The 21,745-nt window shown below is 44.4% G+C and overlaps 1 protein-coding gene across 1 annotated transcript in view; it reads left to right on the top strand.

The window, feature by feature from the left end:
- Positions 1-21,745, top strand: part of LOC108105518 (ras-related protein Rap-2b) — a 44,951-nt gene that overhangs the window by 11,388 nt on the left and 11,818 nt on the right. The window contains exons 2-3 of the mRNA XM_017212144.2: positions 14,450-14,984; positions 17,170-17,401. Coding sequence (XP_017067633.1) covers positions 14,896-14,984; positions 17,170-17,401 — 321 coding nt within the window. The 5' untranslated portion in view covers positions 14,450-14,895. The remainder of the gene's footprint in view (positions 1-14,449; positions 14,985-17,169; positions 17,402-21,745) is intronic.

The raw sequence follows: 21,745 nt of genomic DNA, 5'->3' as shown, positions 1-21,745 counted from the left end.
CAGAAGTGCAAACCGAAAAGGCGAAAACCAACCAAGCCACCCACCCACTCAACACAACCTCCCAAGAGAGCTCTGAGGGGGGAGCCATTTGACGGTTCATTTGAATTTTCGGCGGTGCCAAGTCAGTTCGCACTAATTAACAGCCTTCCGAGGGTGAAGGAAGCTGGAAAAACAGAAACTGTGGCAGTGGCAAGCAGACGAACGAGCAGCAACATGCCAACACACGGACCACCGAGCCAAACACCAAAAGAACACATCAATCAATCATCGTCATTGTCATTATCATTAGCATGCCCAGAACCAGAACCAGAAAACCAGAAGCAGGAGGAGGAGCAGGGGGAGGAGCAGGAGTAGAGAGAGAGACGAAGTCTGTTGGCCATCATCAAATTTTCATTACCATCAATAATAAGCCAGGGCCAAGAGCAGAAAGCAGAAAGCAGACAGCAGATGATAGCGAGGGAGCGGTGGATGTGCGAGGGAAACTGCTTGGCTGTGCTGTGCTGGAGATAGTAGGGAGCTTAGGAAGGGGCTACTACTAGGTTCTAGGAAGATCACATGGATAGGGCCAGCAGGATGGGATGGGCTAGGGCTAAAGATAGGGATAAAGAGTTTACTCTAATCGAATTGCTTTCAAATTTGATTTGCCCGACTGTTCCATGCACGTAGGCTTTGGCCTTATTGTTATTGATGTGCTCGATGTTGTGACCAGTCCGTTCGTTGCACTCTCCCTTGCCCCTGTGACCTGTGGCCAGTTCTCAGGCAGTGCAATTTGGCCAACTGGGCAGCTCCTTTGCATGTCAGCCTCATAAATCATGAAACCATAAATCAGCAGCATTTCCAAAGATATCAAAACGAAGAGCCAAGCTGGCCAATCAGAGTCTGCGTATGTCACAGCAGACAGCAGCAGCTCAATCATAGAAGTCTTCGGTTTAATTTACCTGCAAAATAAAAATGTTTAGAAAGGACAGGAAGAGGCATCAGATTGTGGCAGAGACAACCTTTAATATCCGCAACTTAAATTGAATTTGTTGCAAATTAAAATGCAATCACTAGAGTCCGCTTCGATGCCACGGGATTGATAAACCAATTGCCCTTTGCATTCCGCCCACTGCTCTTCCCATCCTTTTGCCAAAGAGTCAGTCCTCCGTCCGTCCAGTGCTGGAAATCCCCAGTGCTTATCGGCTATGTGGCCATGCATACACACCTTTGGCTTGGCCTGGGATGGTCCGGATTTCACGCGGAGATGCGGCGACACAGATGGACAAACGGACAGACAGACAGATGGACGGACGGACTGGCGAACCGCAAACAGATGCTGGTTTCACCGAAGGTTTCGTTTTGCCGTTTGGCCAACAGCGCTTGTCAAACGCATCCACAGTGTGGGTCAGGTCAGCAGGGAAGGATTTTTAAATTAAAAAATTATCTTTTTTTCTTAAAATTTAGTTTTGAGATTTGAATGCAATTCGAATAGGAATTGGAAAACAAACTTCATGAGGTATGACATTCCTCTTCGGGAACATTTTTGGAAAATTCTTATTTAGTTTGGGCATAAAATCAAGACGAGGCTTTTGACAGAAAACTGCAACATTTTGTTGTGTTTTTTTAGCTATAACTTGGTCGTTTTAAGACTTACAGCTAAAATGAATACAGTTTCGTGTAGCTAACGATTTGCACTTACGAGCTCTATCACTGGTTTTTTGATTTCGCATCAAACATCATCGAAATTTGAGAAAAACTTTGAAAATTTCGCTTTTCAAGGTGGGGATGCAGTTTTGTTGGAAATAAAATTATGAGTTTATCGATGTATGACATTCTACATTCTGACAATTATTGGCTGAGTTATGAGAAGAATTCTGATTACTTTTGGGCAGCAATCAGGATTTAGAGTTTCGACAGATAATGGCACTATTTTCATCGGTTCTATGCCTACAACTTAGCCAAAACAAAGCTCAGAGCTAAAGTAAAGACTGTTTTGAGCAACTTTCGACCAAAATAAACTTTCCTCATCATTGGTTTGAGGATTTTGTGGATTTAAATTTGTACCATATTTTTGGATTTTCTATAAGGGGTAACATCATCGAAATTTGCGAAAAATGTAAAGATTTTTACGTTTCAAGGTGGGGACACAGTTTTGTTGGAAATCAAATTACGAGCTCAACGAGGTATTACTTTCCATATTCCGACCATTATTGGCCATGTTATGAGAAAAATACTGATCTTTTGGAGATAATTTGTAGGGATAAACCGAAACTTGCATTCCCGATAAGGGGTAACATCATCAAATTTAGCGAAAATGGGCCAAAATTTCACCTTTTCAACTTTGAATGCAGTTTACAAGGAAATTTTTTGACGAATTCATAGAGGTATGACATTCCATATTCAGACTTTTATTGGCGTAGCTATGGACAAAGTTCTGGGAGGATTATATGAAAACAAAACTTGGATAGGAATAATCGTAGGTGGACATGGAAGCGGCTAATTTATTTACTTCCCAATCCGAAGAACGAACTAATCTAATTTAGTTTCAATCTATTTCCATATTTCTCTGACCCCTCCTGTAAGGCCCATATCGACGTTGAGCTTGCCGCGATAAAGAAGCTCCGGGGGACAATGGTGGGTGGCGTGCGGCAGGGGGTGGCTGACGGAGGGGGAGTGGCAACCTGCTGACAGCTTCTGGCTTCCAGGCAGCCTGCATGCCAGACATGAGGATGGATGCATATATAGATTTATATGTGTCTGGTGATTGGTTTTAACATGAAATGTGGTTAACAGTAACCAAATATGCTGGCCGTGGAAGTACAGTGGTCACTGTCTGCAGGATACCAAGTAAAAAAATAGAGACGGAGATATCATTCGGTGTCAGCCCGTCAACCCACTTGACCCCAACGCAGGCACGAGGCCTTTGAAATTGGAAAACTTTGGGCTCTTTAATTATTGGTCTGAAATTTGAACTTATTATTTAGCCAACTTTGGCAGGCTCCCAGCTTGCTCTTCGTCTTCTTCTGATTCGCATTGTTTACGCAGTGTCAATGCCTCAACCGCAACTTTGCGGGGCTGGCCAAATCCAATTTGTAATCAAACCGAAGAAGAAGCCTCTGTTGAGATCGCGAATCTAATGCCCTTTTCTAAGGTCATCTTAGCTAAGCAATCTAAAGGGGAACTAAATGTGAAATATCGATAGGAAGATATAGACAATCTCTCTTTAAAGACCTCTACTCGGTTAGCTTAAGTAGGTTGGTAGGGTGTCTCAAACCTCGTTGGCGCCTGCTTTGCCCTGCAACCCCTCTCTGTTTGCCAGCTGATAATTGAAATTTTAATTGAACGTTCGGCGGGCCAAGGCAGAGGCATAAACAAACACCTGAGAGCAGGCGGCTGTACGCTCCGTGTACCGCTTGCTGATGGCGAGAGACAGCGAAGAAGGGAGTTTGTTGGGGAGTTCGGTGGGGTCGAGACCTGGGATCCACCTGGGCCTGAGCCTGAGCCCCAAATTCCGCTGAACCTGCAAAAATCATTAAAACGAAATCGAAATCAATTGGGCGTAAAGTTTTATGCATGCCTTTATTTATTTATTTATTTTTTTTACATACATCCTTGCAGTCAGCTAACGACCTGAAATGAAAATGAAAATGAAAATTTTTATATGCGGAACATAAAATGATTGTAAGCCGAATTGAGGCCTCAAAACAGCCTGCTGATTGGGCAGAAAGTATCTACAGGGATCTACAGGGATATGGGTTATGGGTTATGGGGCGTTATGGGCTATGGGCTATGGGTATGCCGATGTAATCCGGCGATGTAATTAAGGATTCAGCTCAGCTCAGTCGAAGCCCCTCAAATCACAGTCAGCATTAAAATGATTTAATGAATAGAGAGAGACTCAGTGTCAGTGTCAGTGTCAGTGAAACAGATATGTTAGCAAAGGGTTATCCTAGGCAGTAAGGTGTTAAAGGCAGTTCTGGCTGATCAACTGCATCACGAAGAAGATAGTCTTAGTCTCTGAATAGTAACTCTGTTTCTGGTATAGCAGTTCCTCTGCCTCTTGCCTGAAAACATTCAATTTTCCTGCTAACGAATTCAATTTACGAAAAATAAAACTAAGCAAGCTGAACTGATTTTGGAATGGCTCTACAACGAGCCTCCTCTCCCTCCCCAAAAACTGTAAACGAGGCGCCTAACGCGGCGCCCAAGGATATGCAACAATTTATAAGGCTTTACGCGTCCTTTGACCCGCAACAAGTGACAAGGTGGCAAAGGAGCAAAGGGGACAGAGAGACCAAAGAGGGCAAAGAGGGTGAAGGGGACACACATTTTTCTTTTTGTATCATTAAAAATTGACTGGGAGTTTATTATGATTGAACTGTTTCCATCTGGCATTTGGCACCCGCACGGCATTAATACACATCAGGCAACGGCTGCGGCACGAGAGCTGTACGTGTGCACAGCGAGAAATGTTGTTGATCATTCGATTTCGTTTCAGAGGGTAAGGACCCAAGAAAAAGAAAGATCTTCAACGAGAAGAAGATTCAGAAATGGTGCGGAAAATCAATCCAACTTGTTGGGAATATATTGTAGCATACTTTTTAGGGTAATTATGTTCCTCGAATGCCAAATTTCATAACGAACTGCTTTTCCGGTGTACTCGTACGTGTGTTCTCCTTGTTTTCCAAAGTCCAATGAGAGCTCAGCGGTATGCGTCCCAGTCAGTGTACGACGGATAGACAAGCGGAGACGGGGACGAGAAGGGAGACGGAGACGGAGACGGAGACGTAGACTTTGCTACACACACGGGCACAGCGGTTGGCGGGAGAAGTGAAGCGAAAACAATGCGGGAAAAAGCGGATAAAAGGCGGCTAATGCGGAATGCGGAATGCGGGCAGGTGTGCAGGAGGAGCGCAGTTTTTCCAGCTGCAGAAAGACAAGAAATGAATACGAAAAAATGAAAAAACACAACAACAACAACATATTCACATTCACCAGGCAATAAATAACAATAGAGTCATAGTCATGGCTTCGAAACGTTATGCATATTATAAATCGTATTATAATCGTGTTAGTGTGATTCGTTTTCCATGAATCTTCTGTTTTAAAATCGCTTTTTAACTTGTTTCTTAACTAAACTTTGTTTGGCATTCCCTGAGAACTCCTTCCAGTTCGTCTTTATGTGGTCATTAAAGAGCTAGATATGTTTTCTGATTAGAAGGTTTGATAGAGTTCGTTTAAATAAGATCGAAGAAAGAGTTCCGCTTGGAAAACTCTTCTACATCTATGATCTGTCAAGCCTGGGTGTTATGATTACTTTCACCGAAATGTAAATAGCCTTTATAGGTTCAGCCTTATCATGCCCAGCCATTCGTCTTTCCATCCCATTCGTGGCACTCATTTCGGCTGCAATCCATCTTTTGTCTTGATAAATAATGCTGGCCATTTGTTCGACTCTATCTGGGCATTCATCATACCGTTTGCAGTTAACCTTTCCGCAGCATTCGGTGGTATCCTATGCCATCTGTATCCCCTAGCTGTTGCATCTGCTCCGCTGGAAAGCTCCGCAGGGCAGAGCTTTGCATTCAGCTAAAGCTTCGCCCCGCTTCGTTCCCGCTTTCCCGCTTTTCCTTTCATTCGAAGGAGGCTCCAGCATTGCTGAGATGGGAAACTCGCTTATTTCGTTCATTGTTGTGCTGGCTGACTGGCTGGCTGGCTGGCTGACTGGCAGGCTTTCCTTCGTTCCTTCGTTTTTCGGCATGCACTTGTGGCGCTTTTCCACCCAAAACCTCTTTTCCATTTATCCACCACTCCATGAACCACCCACCACCCACCACCCAACAAAAACAACCTCTCTCACCTTGGCACACTTCGGGTGGCCGGATTCAGGTTCGGATCGAGGTTCGTTATGCTCGTTGCCTGTCCCTCGGCGTCGTGCGAATTCTAGTTTCGGGCATGCATCAAGTGTAACGCTCGGTCCGCTGCCAGTTTTTCCCGGGAACTCGACGCAGCGTGTTGTTCCATCGCTGCTGCCCCAAAACTTTCCATCTTTCCATCTCAACAGCCTAAGCGACCAAACAGTCCTCTGTTGGCCACAAACAAAGGAGTATACTGGCCGAGAAGCGACCGAAGAATTCGCTTTCGAGTGAACAATCTTTTTTTTTTTTGCAACCTGTGCCTGTGTGTTAAGAGTGTTAATTGGAAATCGGAAGTTGATTTGCCAGGAAAACCAGCTGATTGAAAAAATATTTCAAATTGATTCGAAGAACAGGCAGGTACCCAGCAAGAAGTCAGAACTGCGTTTAATCGAAAAACTTGCCTTGCTCGCTTGAAGTTTTACTATTACTAAAAGTTTAACAAAATCTGTGACTGAATATCTCTCTCTATATAGTATATATCTCCATATCGGTATTTTTGGAACGACATCGGCGGGCTACCGACGTATGATTCGGCGAACGATAATTCATTTGTAATCTGCATTGATCGTAAATAAGCTCATCGCTTGTCATAATTAATTCAATGAGGTCTTTTACTCTCTGCTTTTATTATTCCTGCTATGCAGGGCAAGACCTGATATCGGATATATGTGTATATATATCCTGATATCTGATGTCGTAAATTACGCCATACAGGGTGCCTTGCATTTTGTGTGCAAACTTTCAGCGTTTTTTAGTTTTTGTTTCTGTTTTGGCCAGGCGATGATTTATTATTTTAGCCATTATTAGCCGACTTCTTATCGCCCTTTATGCAGCTTTCTGCTTCAATGGGAATCTCTTTTTGCTCTTTTTTTTTTTGCCAAAAAGGAGTAATATATTGGCTCTCGTGTGTGTGTGTGTGAGTGTGTCTGTGTGTGTTTAATTCATTAACTGAGTAATCGCAATCGATAATGCGATAAAATGTTTATTCTACGCACAGATAAACCGCTCTACGGCCAGCGAGTGCTGCCATTGTCATGGCCAACGGCCGATTATTGCACTTATTACTCATCAATGTCATGGTTCCCGATTCGAAATTTGCTTTTCCCAGGAATTTTTGGTTTTTTTGTTTTTTGGTACTCCCCAGACAGGCACCAAAGTGCAAAATGGTTAATGGTTAATGGCTGATGGCGGCCTTTACGACTGCTGTTGGCCCATTTTTATAGCCTTCTGTCTGAGATATAACATAACATATAGCAAAATCAAGAACAGGATATTGGGGAGTCCTTCTCTTATCTCTTATCTACAATCTCCTGTATCTCCTGTGTAATCGCTCACTCCACGCAGATTAACTCCATCCACTCTACGGGTGGATACCCTGCTGGGTATTTGAAGATGCCAGGATTAGGGCAGCCAACGAGCGATTTGCCTGGATTTGCGGCTGAGCTCCGCCTTTCGGCCATGTAAATGTATACCTATATCGGTATATATATATATATCGAAGAAGACATGTCTCTTGTCTGATACATCGTTTATCGTTCCCTTTCATCCCAACTCCCATTCCCATTCTCATTCCCATTCCCATTCCCAATCCAATTCCGCTTAAACTCAAATCAAATCGCTGCGAATATGAAACACTAATTGAAACGACAACGACAACGACAACGACAACAGTCACAGTCTCCCGGAGGGCGGTTGAAAGACCTGCTAGGGGCGTGGCTGGAAACGGGGCAGAGCCATAAGTCAGCCCCTAAGTCGAGGGGCAGTTCATTAGGGGATCAAATTCAAGGCAACCCGAGACAAGCTCACGCACTGACTGCACAGAAAACAAACTGCATAGAGTTTGTAATGAGAATATTGAGTACTTCCTTAGTAAAAGCAGTCCAAGCCAAAAGACTTTCCAAGAGCGAACCTAGTTTTTGGTAATCCAAAAAGGGAACTAAACCCACCAATCTCTGAATGAAAATCACTTTAAGTAGCAGTTCAAGAAGCTGTTTACATTGCTGTCCTTGATCCTTGAACATTCTTCATAAGACATATATAGGAAAGGCCATCACCAAGACGCTTGTCTATAAGAAATCTTGCCTTGTCGGCTGTTCAACACCAACTTAGGCTGTTTTCTTGAGCCGATTCTGTTGCAGGCCCTAAGATGAAGTCGAAGAGCTGACAGCCCAGGAAACGCAAAACTAGAAAAGCAGAAAACTAGAGCGACAACTTTTCCGAAAGACAAAAGACAACTTTTTGCGCACACTGGAGCTCCTTAAGCCACGGCCGTTGCTGTTGCTGTTCGACGAGCAGTGAAAGATATGAGAAAACTCGAAAGGCCCAACTAACTCGGCACTCAAAACTCGAAACTTGTCCCACTGTGGCGAGCAACAAGCGGCAGGCAGCAAACACACATGGCCCATGGCTGATAAGGAGCTCTTGTGCGTCGGCATGTCATTTGGGTGCTTTGGGTCATTGGCTTTTCCTCGTGGAAAACGTCCCCAGCCGCAGTCAGACTTCAGTTGCCGTTGCCGTTGCCATTGCCGTTTGCCTGCACCGAAAGAAAACTGCTGTTAATTTAATCAATTTCCCTATAATTGTGGAATTTAAAATCAACTTCAGTTCGGCCAATTAGCCCACTTGCCAGCGATAAGAGCCAGCCATTGCCCTCGCTGGGTTGTTCTTTTATTTGTTGACAGTGCGGGCGTTCTGTTTCTGTGTTTCTTCCTAATCAGGTTTTTTTTTTTTGCGGGGAGTGTGTGCCTGCGGCAAAGATGCCACCCATTGCCACCCCTTTACCCTTGCTTGTGTGTGTGTGCCATTTGATGGGAGGGACAGAAATTTGTGCCTACATAAATGATAAATATGCATGTGGCACGTTAACCCCACGAACACAACCGCCCGCAAGCCACTCTCTTATCTCGTCATGCTAAACAAAACCGACACAAAATGGCATTTATAATTACTTGAGCCCTCGTTCTGGCTGTGGCTTTGCGATTAAGCCGATCTGGAAAAGCCTCAGCCCCATCCCCAGTCCAAACCCAAACCCTACCTTCATATGGCTTGTACTTTATAGGTTCCTACGAGTATATATGTACACCCGAATGGTTATTGTGACAGATCAAATTGTGCCTCCTCCAGCATCCTTCTTCCATAAATATTCAAATCAATTTGGAGAAAGTTTCCTCAATGGGCAACGGGAATGCGTAATGCCACAAAGAGTTGGGTTTAATGTTCAATGTGCGGTCTGATTATGGAGCTTAGTTTAGTAGTTTATGGGTGGGGAGGGGTCTACCACCCAGACTCCTCTCTCAGACAAACTAAATTATTCACTCGACTCACTTCTCGGTGTCTAAGCTTATAGACTTTTCAAGTTTAAAGAGTCAGGTACTGCTTAAAGATGAGTTAATAAACTGCAGAAAAAATGTATCTTTTGGGCCTCTCTCTCTGCCCTCTGCTTGCTGTGTCATTTGCTTGTTTGCCGCTCATCCCTCCCCCCAGACTCGCTCTCCTTTGTTCCTTTTGTGACATTTCATTTCGCTGCGCCTTGCTTGCCTTGGCTCTGATTGTTTATTTGTTTTTCATTTGATTTCCCAGCCCAGCCCCGATTCATTAGCATTTTGCCTGACCGAAAAGAAGAACCCAAAAACAAAAGGCAAAGGAAAGGGAAATTTATGTTGAGGGAACACCCAAAGGAATTCAGCTTCGTGGCCATTGTTGCCTCTTGCCTGTTGCTTTGCCAATTGTTGCATTGTTGCTTGGCCTGAGCCTGTGATTTGTGATCAGTAATAGGAAGCCCCACAAAGATTAAATTATAATCGCTATTCCTTCGGCTATTCCTGCCTGAAGGCCCCTCAGAAACCACCAAATTTAACAGCCTCCGCCAAGCGATAGAAATGAGGTATAAATTTAAGGAAAAGGAGGGGGGGGATGTGGAGGACATTCAACATTTTGTGACCCTTTCTGCAGAAGGACCACCGTCCACCGTCCACCGTCCACAAACCATACCTTAACACCCTCCTCTATGTACTGGGGCGCTTTATGTTTATAGTCCATGTACGAGTACTATACACATGTATTTATGCTTTTCAATTTTAGTGCTGCACCTGGCTGAATGCTGCTTTCACTGGAGAGCAGGTGAGCCAGTGAGCCAGCGAGCCAGTCAGCCAGTGAGCCAGTGCATTCAGGGCCAGTCACGAACATCAGCCACACATAAAAGCACAAGCAAACACCGGGTAACCAGGTAACCAGGTAACCACCAGATAGGGACATTAGGTTGCTGGCCACCACCCACCCACCCACTCACCAGCCAGCCAGCCAGCTAGCTGAATGGTCGTGCTAATCTGGCGCATACGAGTACCTTCTCCTCCTCCTCCTGCTGCTGCCACCGCTCCAAACTAGAAATGCTTTTGCATTTGCCAAATTTCGTGGCAAATTCTGGTAAGGCTCTTTGCTTTCACCATGGACCAGTTGCATAATTTCCCATAATTCTGTCCTTCCAAAGCCCCAACGATCGAGCTGCTTTATGTGCCTGATTATTCCGTAACACGTTTTACGATCCCATTTATTATTGTCGAATTGCATTAAATAAAAACCGGAAAATGTTTGAGATAATAAAAAGAGGGAAAGCCCAAAGTGAGGAAAGCATTTAGACTAGGAGAGTGCCCTACAAAAAGATGTTGGCTATGCAGAGTATGAGACATTATGCCATTATGAAAGTGCAACAAATGTGAATTAAATGATTTTCGAGTGGCGGGGGATTCCGCAAAGTTATTAGCAAAGTTTTATGGGAACAAAAGTCGGGCAGATCGGGCCGGAAATTGAAGGAATAGTTGGGCAAGGCATTCTTCTTCTGCGCCTTTTCCACTCTCTCCCACTCTGTCCACCGTTCTATGGGAAAATCGAATGGTTTGAGTGCATTTGAAAAGTTGCATTTTCTCCAGCACTTTTCCGCTGTCTCTTCCTTCCATCCCTTCCGACTAGGAATAAGTAAAGAAACCAACAAAATTTCATACAAATTAATTTAGTAAAGCGAAGAAAGAAGAGGGCGAAAAGGGTGGAGGAGACCCTCAAGACAAAACACAGGAACCACAGGCAATTTAGCCGCTCTACGCGTTCCCTCCTTGCAGCCGCCACCTTTGACCCCCGCCCTGCCGCCCCCTTTCTTTTTGCTAGGATAATCCATTTATTCAGCTGACTGCAGTCAATATGCCGCAACTCGTTTAACTTGAGCAAATTTTCGGGCTCCTAAGCCGCAGCCAAAGTTTCCCTGCCAGTTCGGATCAACTTGTCTTAATACCCACTACCCACTGCACACACACACACACACTTACTCACACACACATACAGATACCTACTCCTGAGAGAAGGAAAGGAAAAAATTGAACACACAGCTGCCAAAGTTTGACTTTCTTAAGCGTCTTTCAGTCTTTGGTCTTCGGTCTGCAGTCTTCTTACTGAAAAAATCACAGGCTTCTTGCCTTGGCTTAGGGGAAGTGCATTTTGAGTGCCCCAAAAAGTAGGCAAGCAATATTCACAGGACTAATATCCCGAAATTAAACCACACAGCAGCCCAAAGATCATTAATTCTTAACAATTTCTATAAATTAATCCATTCTGAGGGCTACGGAATGTGGATGATGCCCGGCAATTGAATTGCCCTTCCTCTGTCTCTCGGTCTGGCCGGCGTGCTTCAGCACGGTTTTCCTGTTTCTCCCGCTTTTCCTGGGCTCTTCCTGCCCTGAATGCTGAGTGATTTCAAGGCATTTTCCAGCTATTTCCGGTTGCTTGCAGTAAACTTGTTTTGTTGCAGCCACGCAGCTTGTGGCACATTGTCCCGAGCACTGCAGTTCGCAAGGAAGGGGGTGCTGGTCACAGATCGAATTTCACATTTTATTTTCTGGTGCAAATAATGTTGCACATTTTTAGGGGCACTTACACTTGATATGAAGGAATCTCGGATTAATTTCTTTCCTTTCGGGGAACTTTAAACTCACTCGCAGACCTGCTCTCTCTCTCTCTCCATTACAGACTAATTAATGTCAGCCTTATTGTTCTTGCTTCTCCTTTGCTTTGCCCAACATAAACTTAGTTAGGGAAAGCAGAACCTGCTAAAAATGCCCATAAAATAAGAATAAGCACCACGGCATTTGGGGAAAGCTGCACGCAGAGAAAGCAGTGCCCAAGCAGGGGCCTTAGCCCAACTCGGCCAACATAAATCTGTTTAATTAGTCGGAGTTTCAGCAACTTGAAAGAAGTTTAACATTTCCTTAACTGCCCTGCAAGGTGGCTTTAGCTCAGGATGGTAGCAAAATAGACGATTCCAAGAACTTAGCAAACTTCGATCATCTGAAATGTTTTTTATTGCTGAAACTAAATCAAAATAAGAGACAAGCCAAATTTTAATTTCAAGATCTATGATGTATAACGTTCTATAATATGACAATTATTGGCTTTGTCATGAGAATAATTCTGATTACTTTTGAGCTAAAATCAGGATTTTGAGTCTCGACAGAAAATGGCACTATTTCTGATCGGTTTTATGCGTATAACTTGGCCAAAACAAGGCTCAGAGCTAAAGTAAAGACTGTTTTGAGCAGCTTCCGACCAAAATAAACTTTCCTCATCATTGGTTTGAGGATTTTGTGGATTTAAATTTGTACCATATTTTTGGATTTTCTATAAGGGGTAACATCATCAAAATTTGAGAAAATCAACAAAAATTTGACATTTTGAGGTGGGGACACAGTTCGATTGGAATTTTAATTACGAGTTCATCGGTGTATGACATTCTACATTCCGACAATTATTGGCTTAGTTATAGGAAGAATTCTTGTTAGTTTGAGACCGAAATCAGGATTCTGCGTTTCGCCAGAAAATGATCTCAATTTTTTTCGGATTTATAGCTATAACTTAGCCAAAAGAAGGCTCAGACCTAAAATGAAGACAGTTTTGAGCAGCTTTCGACCAACACAAACTTTCTTCATCATTGATTTGGGGATTTTGTGAGCTTGAAATTTTAACAATTTTTCGCATTTTTGATAAGGGGTACCATCATCAAAATTTTCAAAAAATGCCCAAAAATTAAGTTTTCCAGATTTGAATGCAAATCAGTTGAGAATCAAAGCAATCAAATTACGAGCTCTACGAGGTATTACATTCTTTATTTGGACCATTTTTGGCTGTGCTATGGCTAAAAAACTGATATTATTAGCCCAAAATCAAGTATACGTCTTTTGACAGCATAGATTCCGGTTTTGGTGCCGTTTCTAAGCTCTAACTTAGTCAAAAGAAGACGCACGGCTAAAACAATGACTGTTTTGTGCAGCTAACAAGCAAAACTTTAAGCTCCTATACTTGCTTTTATCATTATTTCTCTGATTTTTCGGTGCGAGCTCTGTTTTAAGGGCTAAAAAATCAGGAAACCGATTTCTAACAGAAATTTGCAATACTATGCTCGGTTTTTTAGCTCTATCTCGGTCAAAACAAATCGCACAGCAAAAAGAACGACTGTTTTGTGCTGCTGACGACCCCCACTAACCACCCCTATCACTCGTTTTTCGATTTTGGGAAATTAATTTTGCGGCTCATTTTCGCATTTTTGATAAGGGGTAACATCGTCAAAATTTACGACAAATTGCTAAATCTGTACTTTTCAAGGTGGGGACACAGTTTTGTTAGAAATCAAATTATGAGCTTAACGAGGTATTGCAATCCATAATCGGACCATTATTGGCCAAGTTATGAGAAAAATACTGATCTTTGGGAGAGAAAACGGGAGAAACCGAAACTTGCATTCCCGATAAGGGGTAACATCATCAAAATCTGAGAAAAACGCGCAAAATTGTACATTTCAAGGTGGGGATGCAGTTTTGATAGAAATTTAATTACAAACTCAGCGAGGTATTGCATTCTACATGTGGACCATTATTGACATAATTATGGGCAAATTACTGTCATCTTTGCGAGAAAAACGGAGATCCCTTCCTTCCCTTTTTTGAGACAAGGTAATATCATCAAATTTAGCGAAAAAGTTATAATATTGCACTTTTTCAACTTTGAATGCAGTTTTGATGGAATTTTAATCACAGATTTATCGATGTATGACAGTCCATATTCGGACCATTATGGACTTAGTTATGGACATTAAACAGTCGTTTTGAGGGGAAAGTTGAGATAAACGAAGTTTGGCAGTCTTTATTGTCTTATTCCCAGGACTATAGTTGATTGTTAATTGCCTCCAAAAGTTAGGAAATGTTTTTGTTTGAAAGTACTAAAAATTAAAGACGTATCCTTCCGCATTTATCAGCGTTTGAAAGTGTCTTTCATTACCGTGAAACAGTTTATTTGATGTATTGATTTTATTTACCCTGCAATGAAACAGCCGCCGCCCTCTTATCGTGCAGGTGTTTATGGTTTTTGTTGCTGTTTCTGTTTCTGTTTCCGTTTGGTCGGAACGGTTTTCGCTTTAATTTCAATTATCAAACACTGACGACCAGCGGCAGAGCGATAAGCAGGTGGCTCGTAATTTATAGCTTTTTGTCTCTCATCAGAACCTTTTCCATTCGCAGGTAAACAGGGGAATTTGCCAAGGAAATTATCATCATCGAGTCACGTAATTAAAACGAAACGTAAGACTCGAGAAAGAAGAGCAAATATTTGCATTTTCCGGTGGCGGAGGAAAGGGAAAAACGCTGGCGGGGCTAATAATAAACTAGGGACGAAGGACTAAGTAAGGACTAAGCAAGGACTGCGGAGCGAGGAGTGTTGAGTGAGGAGTGAGGACCCAACTACCAACCGTTAACGTGGCCATAACAGTTTGCCAGTTAGCGCTACAGTTACTGCTCCACTTACACCGACTGCTGATAATAAAACGCCACAGACCGACGGCGAATCGAAGGAGAAGAAACACAGGAACACACTGAGCGAAAAGCGAGGGGCGTTGATTTATCAGAAGACTCGCTACAAGGACACCCAGCAACCAGCACCCAGCACCAGGCATACCAAGGACTGCAGGATGCGTGGCCGTCACTTACGTCGCCGATTCAGCCTGCAGCCATCGTTCATGAAGGATGACAATGCCGAGGATAAACCAAAGCGTGACAAGTAAGTTATGGCTGAGCGGGGGCCACCCCAAAGGAGCCTGGCTAAAATGTAGCATACATAATGGGGCCCACCTGGCTTGGTCTTATCGTAGTGGGAAGGGGGAAGAACTTTTGAAGATTTGAAGGGCATTAATTGAATATTTCTGGAAGTGTAGATGAGCCATAAGGAAGGGCATTATAAAATCATTTTTGCAACAATTACGGCTTCTTGATCTTGGACAAATAAGTGCTAATGGGGTGTCCGGAATGTTGGCTCCCATAAATTGTCCTCCCTAATGCTTGCCTCCCACAAATCCATATTAAAGTGAAGGCGAAAGCGAAAGCCAGCTTAGACTATAGACTATAAATATGCGGCGGGACATGTGTAAGTCTGGTGGGGAAATCCCTGGTAACCAGACAAAGTGTCAAGGGAGATGTCTGAATGGGGGACAAACCCCTTCCCGAACTTAAATTGCTGCCCACAACGAGGAATCATCGAAGGAGTGCCACATGGAAAAGGTTTTTCCAGCACAACGTGGTTAGAACCAATCCTGTGGGGGGGGGTATGGCCAGATAAGCAGGCAACTCGTACTTTTAACTGGCATCTTTGTTTTCACTTTTCGGGGTAACATTTTCATTTCTTCATCAAGTTCAAAGGACGAAAAAAGCACAAGAAAGAGGAATGGGTAGAGGGAAATGGGTAAAGGGAAACGGCCGTGTCCTGTCCGTCCGTCCGTCCGTAGTTTGCATACTTCTCCTTTGTTTCGCCTGTCAGGACAAGAATTTCATGTTCTGCGGGCCTTTGATTACATTCTTCTTCTTCTTCTTCTTCTTGTTTATCCTTCCCCTGTTGGGAAAATATTTATAGAACGCCATCGCCATCGCCATCGCCATCCAAGGTGCCAAAAAAAAGAGAAAGAAAATACAAGAAAATCTGACAAAACAAAAAAAAAAGGGAAAACAAGACAGGACAGAATCGCGCTTATTAAAGTCTAATTTGATCCGCTGTTGGTTAGACGTCTCCCATGGGACAATTATGCTACTTCTGCTCCTTCGATTTCCCTTTTCCCTTCCCACTTTTCCCTTGGTTCCTGCTGATTTATCGCTTCGCAGGGCCACGGAGGAGGAGAAGGAGGAGCTGTCATTCTCGGATTCTGCGGCTTTGTGGTCATTGTCCAGCCGGAAATGGCATTGGATTTCATCGCAGATGTGCCGTGTTCTCCGCCCGGAATATTTCCTGTTCACTTTCGCTGTCAACCAGCAGCACATGCAGCCGAGATAACAAAGTTTCTTCTTTCAGCATACATGTGGCACTTCAACATTTCTACATTTCTACTACATTTCTGTATTTCAACAACAGATAACCGCATTACGAGGGAATCCCCTTCGCTGTACCCCAATTTCTGCCAGCATCTTGGCATTCTGCATTCGGATATATAATATATATCAGAATGTCATTATACTACAGATATTTGGCTACAATTTCAGCTTACACCACTTAAGTTAGAGCGAGTCTATTCCCCACTTGATCTTATCCACAAACAACAATAAATCCTGAACCTCTATTCCATCCCAGCAAAGTTTCGGAGAGCAACTTTGGGAGTTAATAATAAATGGAAAGTTTGTCTATCAGAAACTGTGTTAGCCTTCATGTCCAGCATCCTAGCGTGGCAGGTAGCTGCGTATCAATGTTATTAGCTTTTACATTTTGAGAAAGAACAAGTTAGTTATTTTTAAAATCAATTATGATGCTGGCGATTCCCTCCCCCCCCCCTCCACCCAGTTCCCAATTAACCTTCAGGCAGACCGCACTCACCTGCATTATGAACCTGCAACATGGTGTTTACCGCATGCATAAGGTCCCTTTGTTTGCTCTACTTCCGCAGTTGCCGCTTTGTGAGGTCGCTGTAATGATTAATTTTAAATGTGGCGCACAGATTTAATGAGCCGCCCATGGGGATAAAGTAAAACCCATTGAAATCGCCAGGGGGCGGGGTGGTTGGCTGTTATTAAATCATCCAACAAAGTGGAGAGCAAAGCCTTGGCTCGGCGCTGGCTGGCCAGCGAAATTAATTGAATTGAAACGAACTTAACCCACTCATGTCACATTTTATGTTTCATGTTTTTCACTCACTCGCTCTGGCTCTGGCTCCCTCCCTCTCTGGCTTTGGCTTTGACACTCCGAACCGAAAATCACGTATACGCAGAGTGGGCAGGAACAACGCGGTGGACGATGCCATCGGACCGGCCAACGCCCGCCACAAAATCGTCGTCATGGGCTCTGCGAAAGTGGGCAAGACCTCGATAATCACCCAGTTCCTGTACAACACCTTCAGCACCAAGTACAAGCGGACCATCGAGGAGATGCACCAAGGCAACTTCTCCATCGCCGGCGTCAGTCTGACCCTCGACATCCTGGACACCGCCGGATCCTACGAGGTGAGTTTTTCACTCCTAGAAATAAGTGTGTTGTCCCTTACCGTTTGATAATGAAAATTCCGTCCGATTGAATGATCGAAATGGCAGGGGAAGAGGCAAGGCCTGATTCAGTCACTCCTTCTTGGTGGCCAAACTATTTTATGATTCACCGAACGTAGTCCTTCTTTCTGTGAGTGCACTCACTTTCCTTTCTGGCTTCATTAAGTGAATCAAATTGTCTGTGGCCAGAGGAGGGGGCAAACAGCCGGAGCAGGCACTCGGGCTGGCTTATCCTGTGGCCGGACCTTCAGCAGTTTCACTCAAGCTCCCCTGGGTCTTCGGAGTGCAGGAGGGGGGCAGGAGTGGGAGGGCTTTTAATTTTAAATAACCGACTCTAATGAGCTGCAACAGGGCGCCAGGAGCATTTAGTTTAGTTTGGCTCTTCAATAATTTCCAACAGCGACAACTGGCCAGGGTTCTGGCTGCACGTACCTCCGGTACCTGGAGTCCTGCAGTCCTGGATTCCTGGATACATGGCTGCTGATTTTCCTGGAACGCGGCTGGCCACCATCATTACCATCATCATCATCATCATCATCATCCAGCTGGCTGCAGCGGAAATTACAGCCTGCGATTCAATTTCACTGGCACTTCCGCTGCGCGTGAATCGAAATGCTCTTGTTCGTGAAAAAGGGGGGTGTGCCACGCCACGCCTCACCTTTCCATGAAGAATATATATATAGTCGGGCCTTATGAATGCAGGCACAATGGCCCGATGGATGTATGCTACAAATGGAGTCAGTCAGGCAGGGATTGCAAGCCCAGTGAAGCCAACTGAACTGTGACTCTCGACTCGACATTCGACATTCGAGGCTGTGTCCTTGGCGAGAAATGAGGGAGCACTTGAGGAATCATCTGCCGCCTGCACTGAGGGAAAATCCATTAAATGTTGATAAAAGTTGATTAATTCAAAGGGAAATGGGAACGAGAAGATTTCTCAACAAGAATGTGCTTGGATATCCAAAAAGAGAAGCTAGAGCTGCAGGAAGCAAGGGCAGACACCCGTTTCTTGCCGTGCAGCATATGGCATATTCGATTTATGTACAATGCAATGATACAAGAGACATGGAGGCCAGAACACAGAGCACACACTGCACACAGCACAGAACACAGAGCACACAGAACACAGACAAGGGAAGAACAGGGAATGGAACTAATGAAACGGACTCGCTCGGCAGCTCAAGCGAAACCCTTGAAATTGGAAATGGGAAATGGGATAATCATTAGGAGCCCGCTTGGAGGAATCATCTCCGAAATCAGGCCGAATCGCCACCCTTGCGTTCGATGGAAGCCAAAACAAACAAGGGGGCCTCTCTGTGTGTGTGTGTGTGTGTAATAAGCAAGCAGCCCAGCGAGGCATAAATTTTAACACATTCACGCATTGCTCATATATTTTACGACCCTCTACCCTCCACTCCCGAACGAAGGGGTGAGCCATAGAGTGCCTGTAGTGGCCCCGAAAACATAAACATACAGCTCTGCTATCTTCCTCGACGTTAAGGAAGCCTTTGATCGCGTGTGGCATGATGGCCTGCTGTATAAGCTGAAATCTCTTCTCCCGACTGCCCAATTCCTCTTACTTAAATCATATTTACTTGGTCGAAGTTTTATGGTTGAAGTAAGAGGAGTGAGGTCAAGCATAAGATCTGCTCGTGCTGGGGTTCCACAGGGGAGTGTCCTGGGTCCCGTGCTGTATACTCTGTTCACTTCTGACCTGCCTTGTCCGAATGAACCAAACACACTTCTGGCCACCTACGCCGATGACACGGCGTTCCTAGTCAACTCCTCTTGCCGTATCGAGGCATCAAGAATCACCCAGGAATTTCTGGACACATACGGCAAGTGGACCAACAGGTGGAACATAGCGATTAATGGAAGGAAATCACAACACTGCTGTTTCGCTTGGAGAGTGCAGTCCCTTCCGGAGGTCAAACTTCACGACGACATCATTCCGCAATCATCACAGGCGCAGTACCTGGGCCTCATTTTAGATAAGCGCCTCACGTGGAGGCAGCATACTTCGAAAATAGCAGCTACTTGTCGTTCCAAGCTTAGGAAACTCTACTGGTTGCTTAAGCCAACGAGCAAGCTAAGCCTAGCTAACAAAGTGCTACTGTACAAATCAATTGTGGTGCCCTCGATGATGTACTGCATCCAACTATGGGGCTTGGCTTCGGATTCTAACGTCATGAAAATTCAAAGGGTTCAAAACCGGGCGTTACGCATGATTGCAAATGCGCCTTGGTACGTCAGAAACAAAGCTCTAGAAGATGACCTCCACATTCCCTCTATTAGGGAACAGATAAACAGGCACTCGAGTCGGTATAACGATCGTCTCACAGCTCACACAAACCACCTAGCCTCCTCGCTAGCTCACACTACTATAAGAAGACGTTTAAAGCGAAGGCATCCAGCCGATCTCTGGACAAGAGGACGCCAAATTTCTCGAGTCCTAAAGCAGTAAATTTAGCATTAGCATTTAGCATTGATCTCTAGTTATCTAGTTATAAAAATTTGTTAATTTCCTTCCTGTTAGGTATTTATGTTATTTGTTCTATGTAGTACTCAACGTATTATAGCCATTAAGTTGGCTGATTGACGTTTAATAAATATTAATATTGTTATATCAAAAAAAAAAAAAAAAAAAAAAGAAAACATAAATCGCCTAGTGGCAGGACATATCATGGGCTGTGTGTAAACACGTTTCTGCGAGTACAGTGCAGTGTGTTGGGTTAATAATAGTCAGCCTTTGGTGGGGCGAGAGGAGGGGCAGGTCAAGTCTGCCGTCACATAATCCTGTGATATATGCGATGCCCGATGGGCGATGGGTGATGGGCGAGAGGGGACTTTTAACCCGACTAAAATCCATGGAGAGTGCACTCTTTTTTTGTGTGTGCCATCTTGCCTTGGGGTGGTGCGGCACACGGTGCGGATGCGCAATCATTTGCAGCCAAGTGGCTCGCCACTCGCAAGTGGCATTGTTCTGTTGCGGCGAAAGGCAAACACAACCACTTCGGAGGACAGTGCGTTTCGCAACGATAAATCTTGCGTCAATCCGAAAACGCACTTCTCGCGAGGAGTTAAGGAAAGGCATTCAAACTGGAGGCTGCAGCGGGAAAACAGTTTTAGCCGAGAGCTTAGGCAGCCGAACCGCGCTTTAAGCCCGGCCATTGCCATCGCCATCGCTGCGGGCCATCAACTCTCGCATTCCGCTGGCTGGCCAAATAGTTTTCATGCTGACTTAGTCCCGCAAGGTTCCGCCATGCGTATGAGTGATATTTTTGCGTGTGCCAAAAGTTAACAGGCCGCTGGCATAGCTGGCTAGTATTTATTCCGCCAAAAGCGACCAGCGACCAGCAACCAGCAACCAGCAACCAGCCAGTGAAATTACTGGCCGAGCGGGCGAATAACTCCGCTGTTTACCTTCCGCAAATGGTATTTGCACAAAAATTCCAATTTGCAAATATTTTTAAAGTCTATACTTACGGTAGGCAGGGGAAGTAAATGTTAAATATTACATTTTAGTCTATGGCTGGCAGAGTGGCGAAGATAGGACGTGGTCGACCCATAAATTACCCATTTCCCTCCTCGTCGAATCCTGATAATTGTAATTGAATTGGGCTGGGCTGGGCCTGGCCTGGCTGAAAAAACTGCAAAATAAAGCTGGCATTGTTTGCCGACCAGCCTGACATGTAATTGGATTCACCCGCCCACCCTTTTCCACATATTCACATTTTACATTTTTCATTTTGCATTTTGCATTTTCCATTCTTTCTTCTCCATTTTGCAAATAAATAACGCAAACCTTATGAGTCGATAATGGCATATTAAGGGGGCTGCTGCTGGTGCTGCTGCTGGCTTTTCCATTTTTCCATTGAGGGCTCAAATTAACCCGAGCCCGGCTCCAAATTGATCACTCATTTCTGGCCACAAGCGGGAGATTGTGTTCCTTTTTTTTGCATTGTTTGTGCCTGGAAAGGTAAACAGGAAGGCACAAGGGAGCGGGAGCAGGACTAACCACATGGACAGCCATCAACCTTTGACATTATCGCGCTGTATTTGCAGGGCATTCACTGGAATTTAGCGGAGCAAAGCAAACAGTTTGGCCAAATGGAAAGATAGCACGAAATCCATATGCTTTAATATCTGTTTATTTGGTTTTCCATTTTTCATTTTTCATTTTTAAATCGAGACTATTTACACTGGCAGAGCTTTGTAGTTGCAACGCAGCCCAGTCCCAGTCCCAGTCCCAGTCCCAGTGTTGAATCAATAACAAATTCCCAGAACAGAGCCATGAGCCTGCCT

Source organism: Drosophila eugracilis, unplaced genomic scaffold (assembly GCF_018153835.1).
Source record: "Drosophila eugracilis isolate 14026-0451.02 unplaced genomic scaffold, ASM1815383v1 contig_2167, whole genome shotgun sequence".
In the NCBI taxonomy this organism is placed as follows: Eukaryota; Metazoa; Arthropoda; class Insecta; order Diptera; family Drosophilidae; genus Drosophila; species Drosophila eugracilis.
The sequence above is the reverse complement of the archived record's forward strand: the minus strand, read 5'-3'. Positions and strand labels throughout refer to the sequence as shown.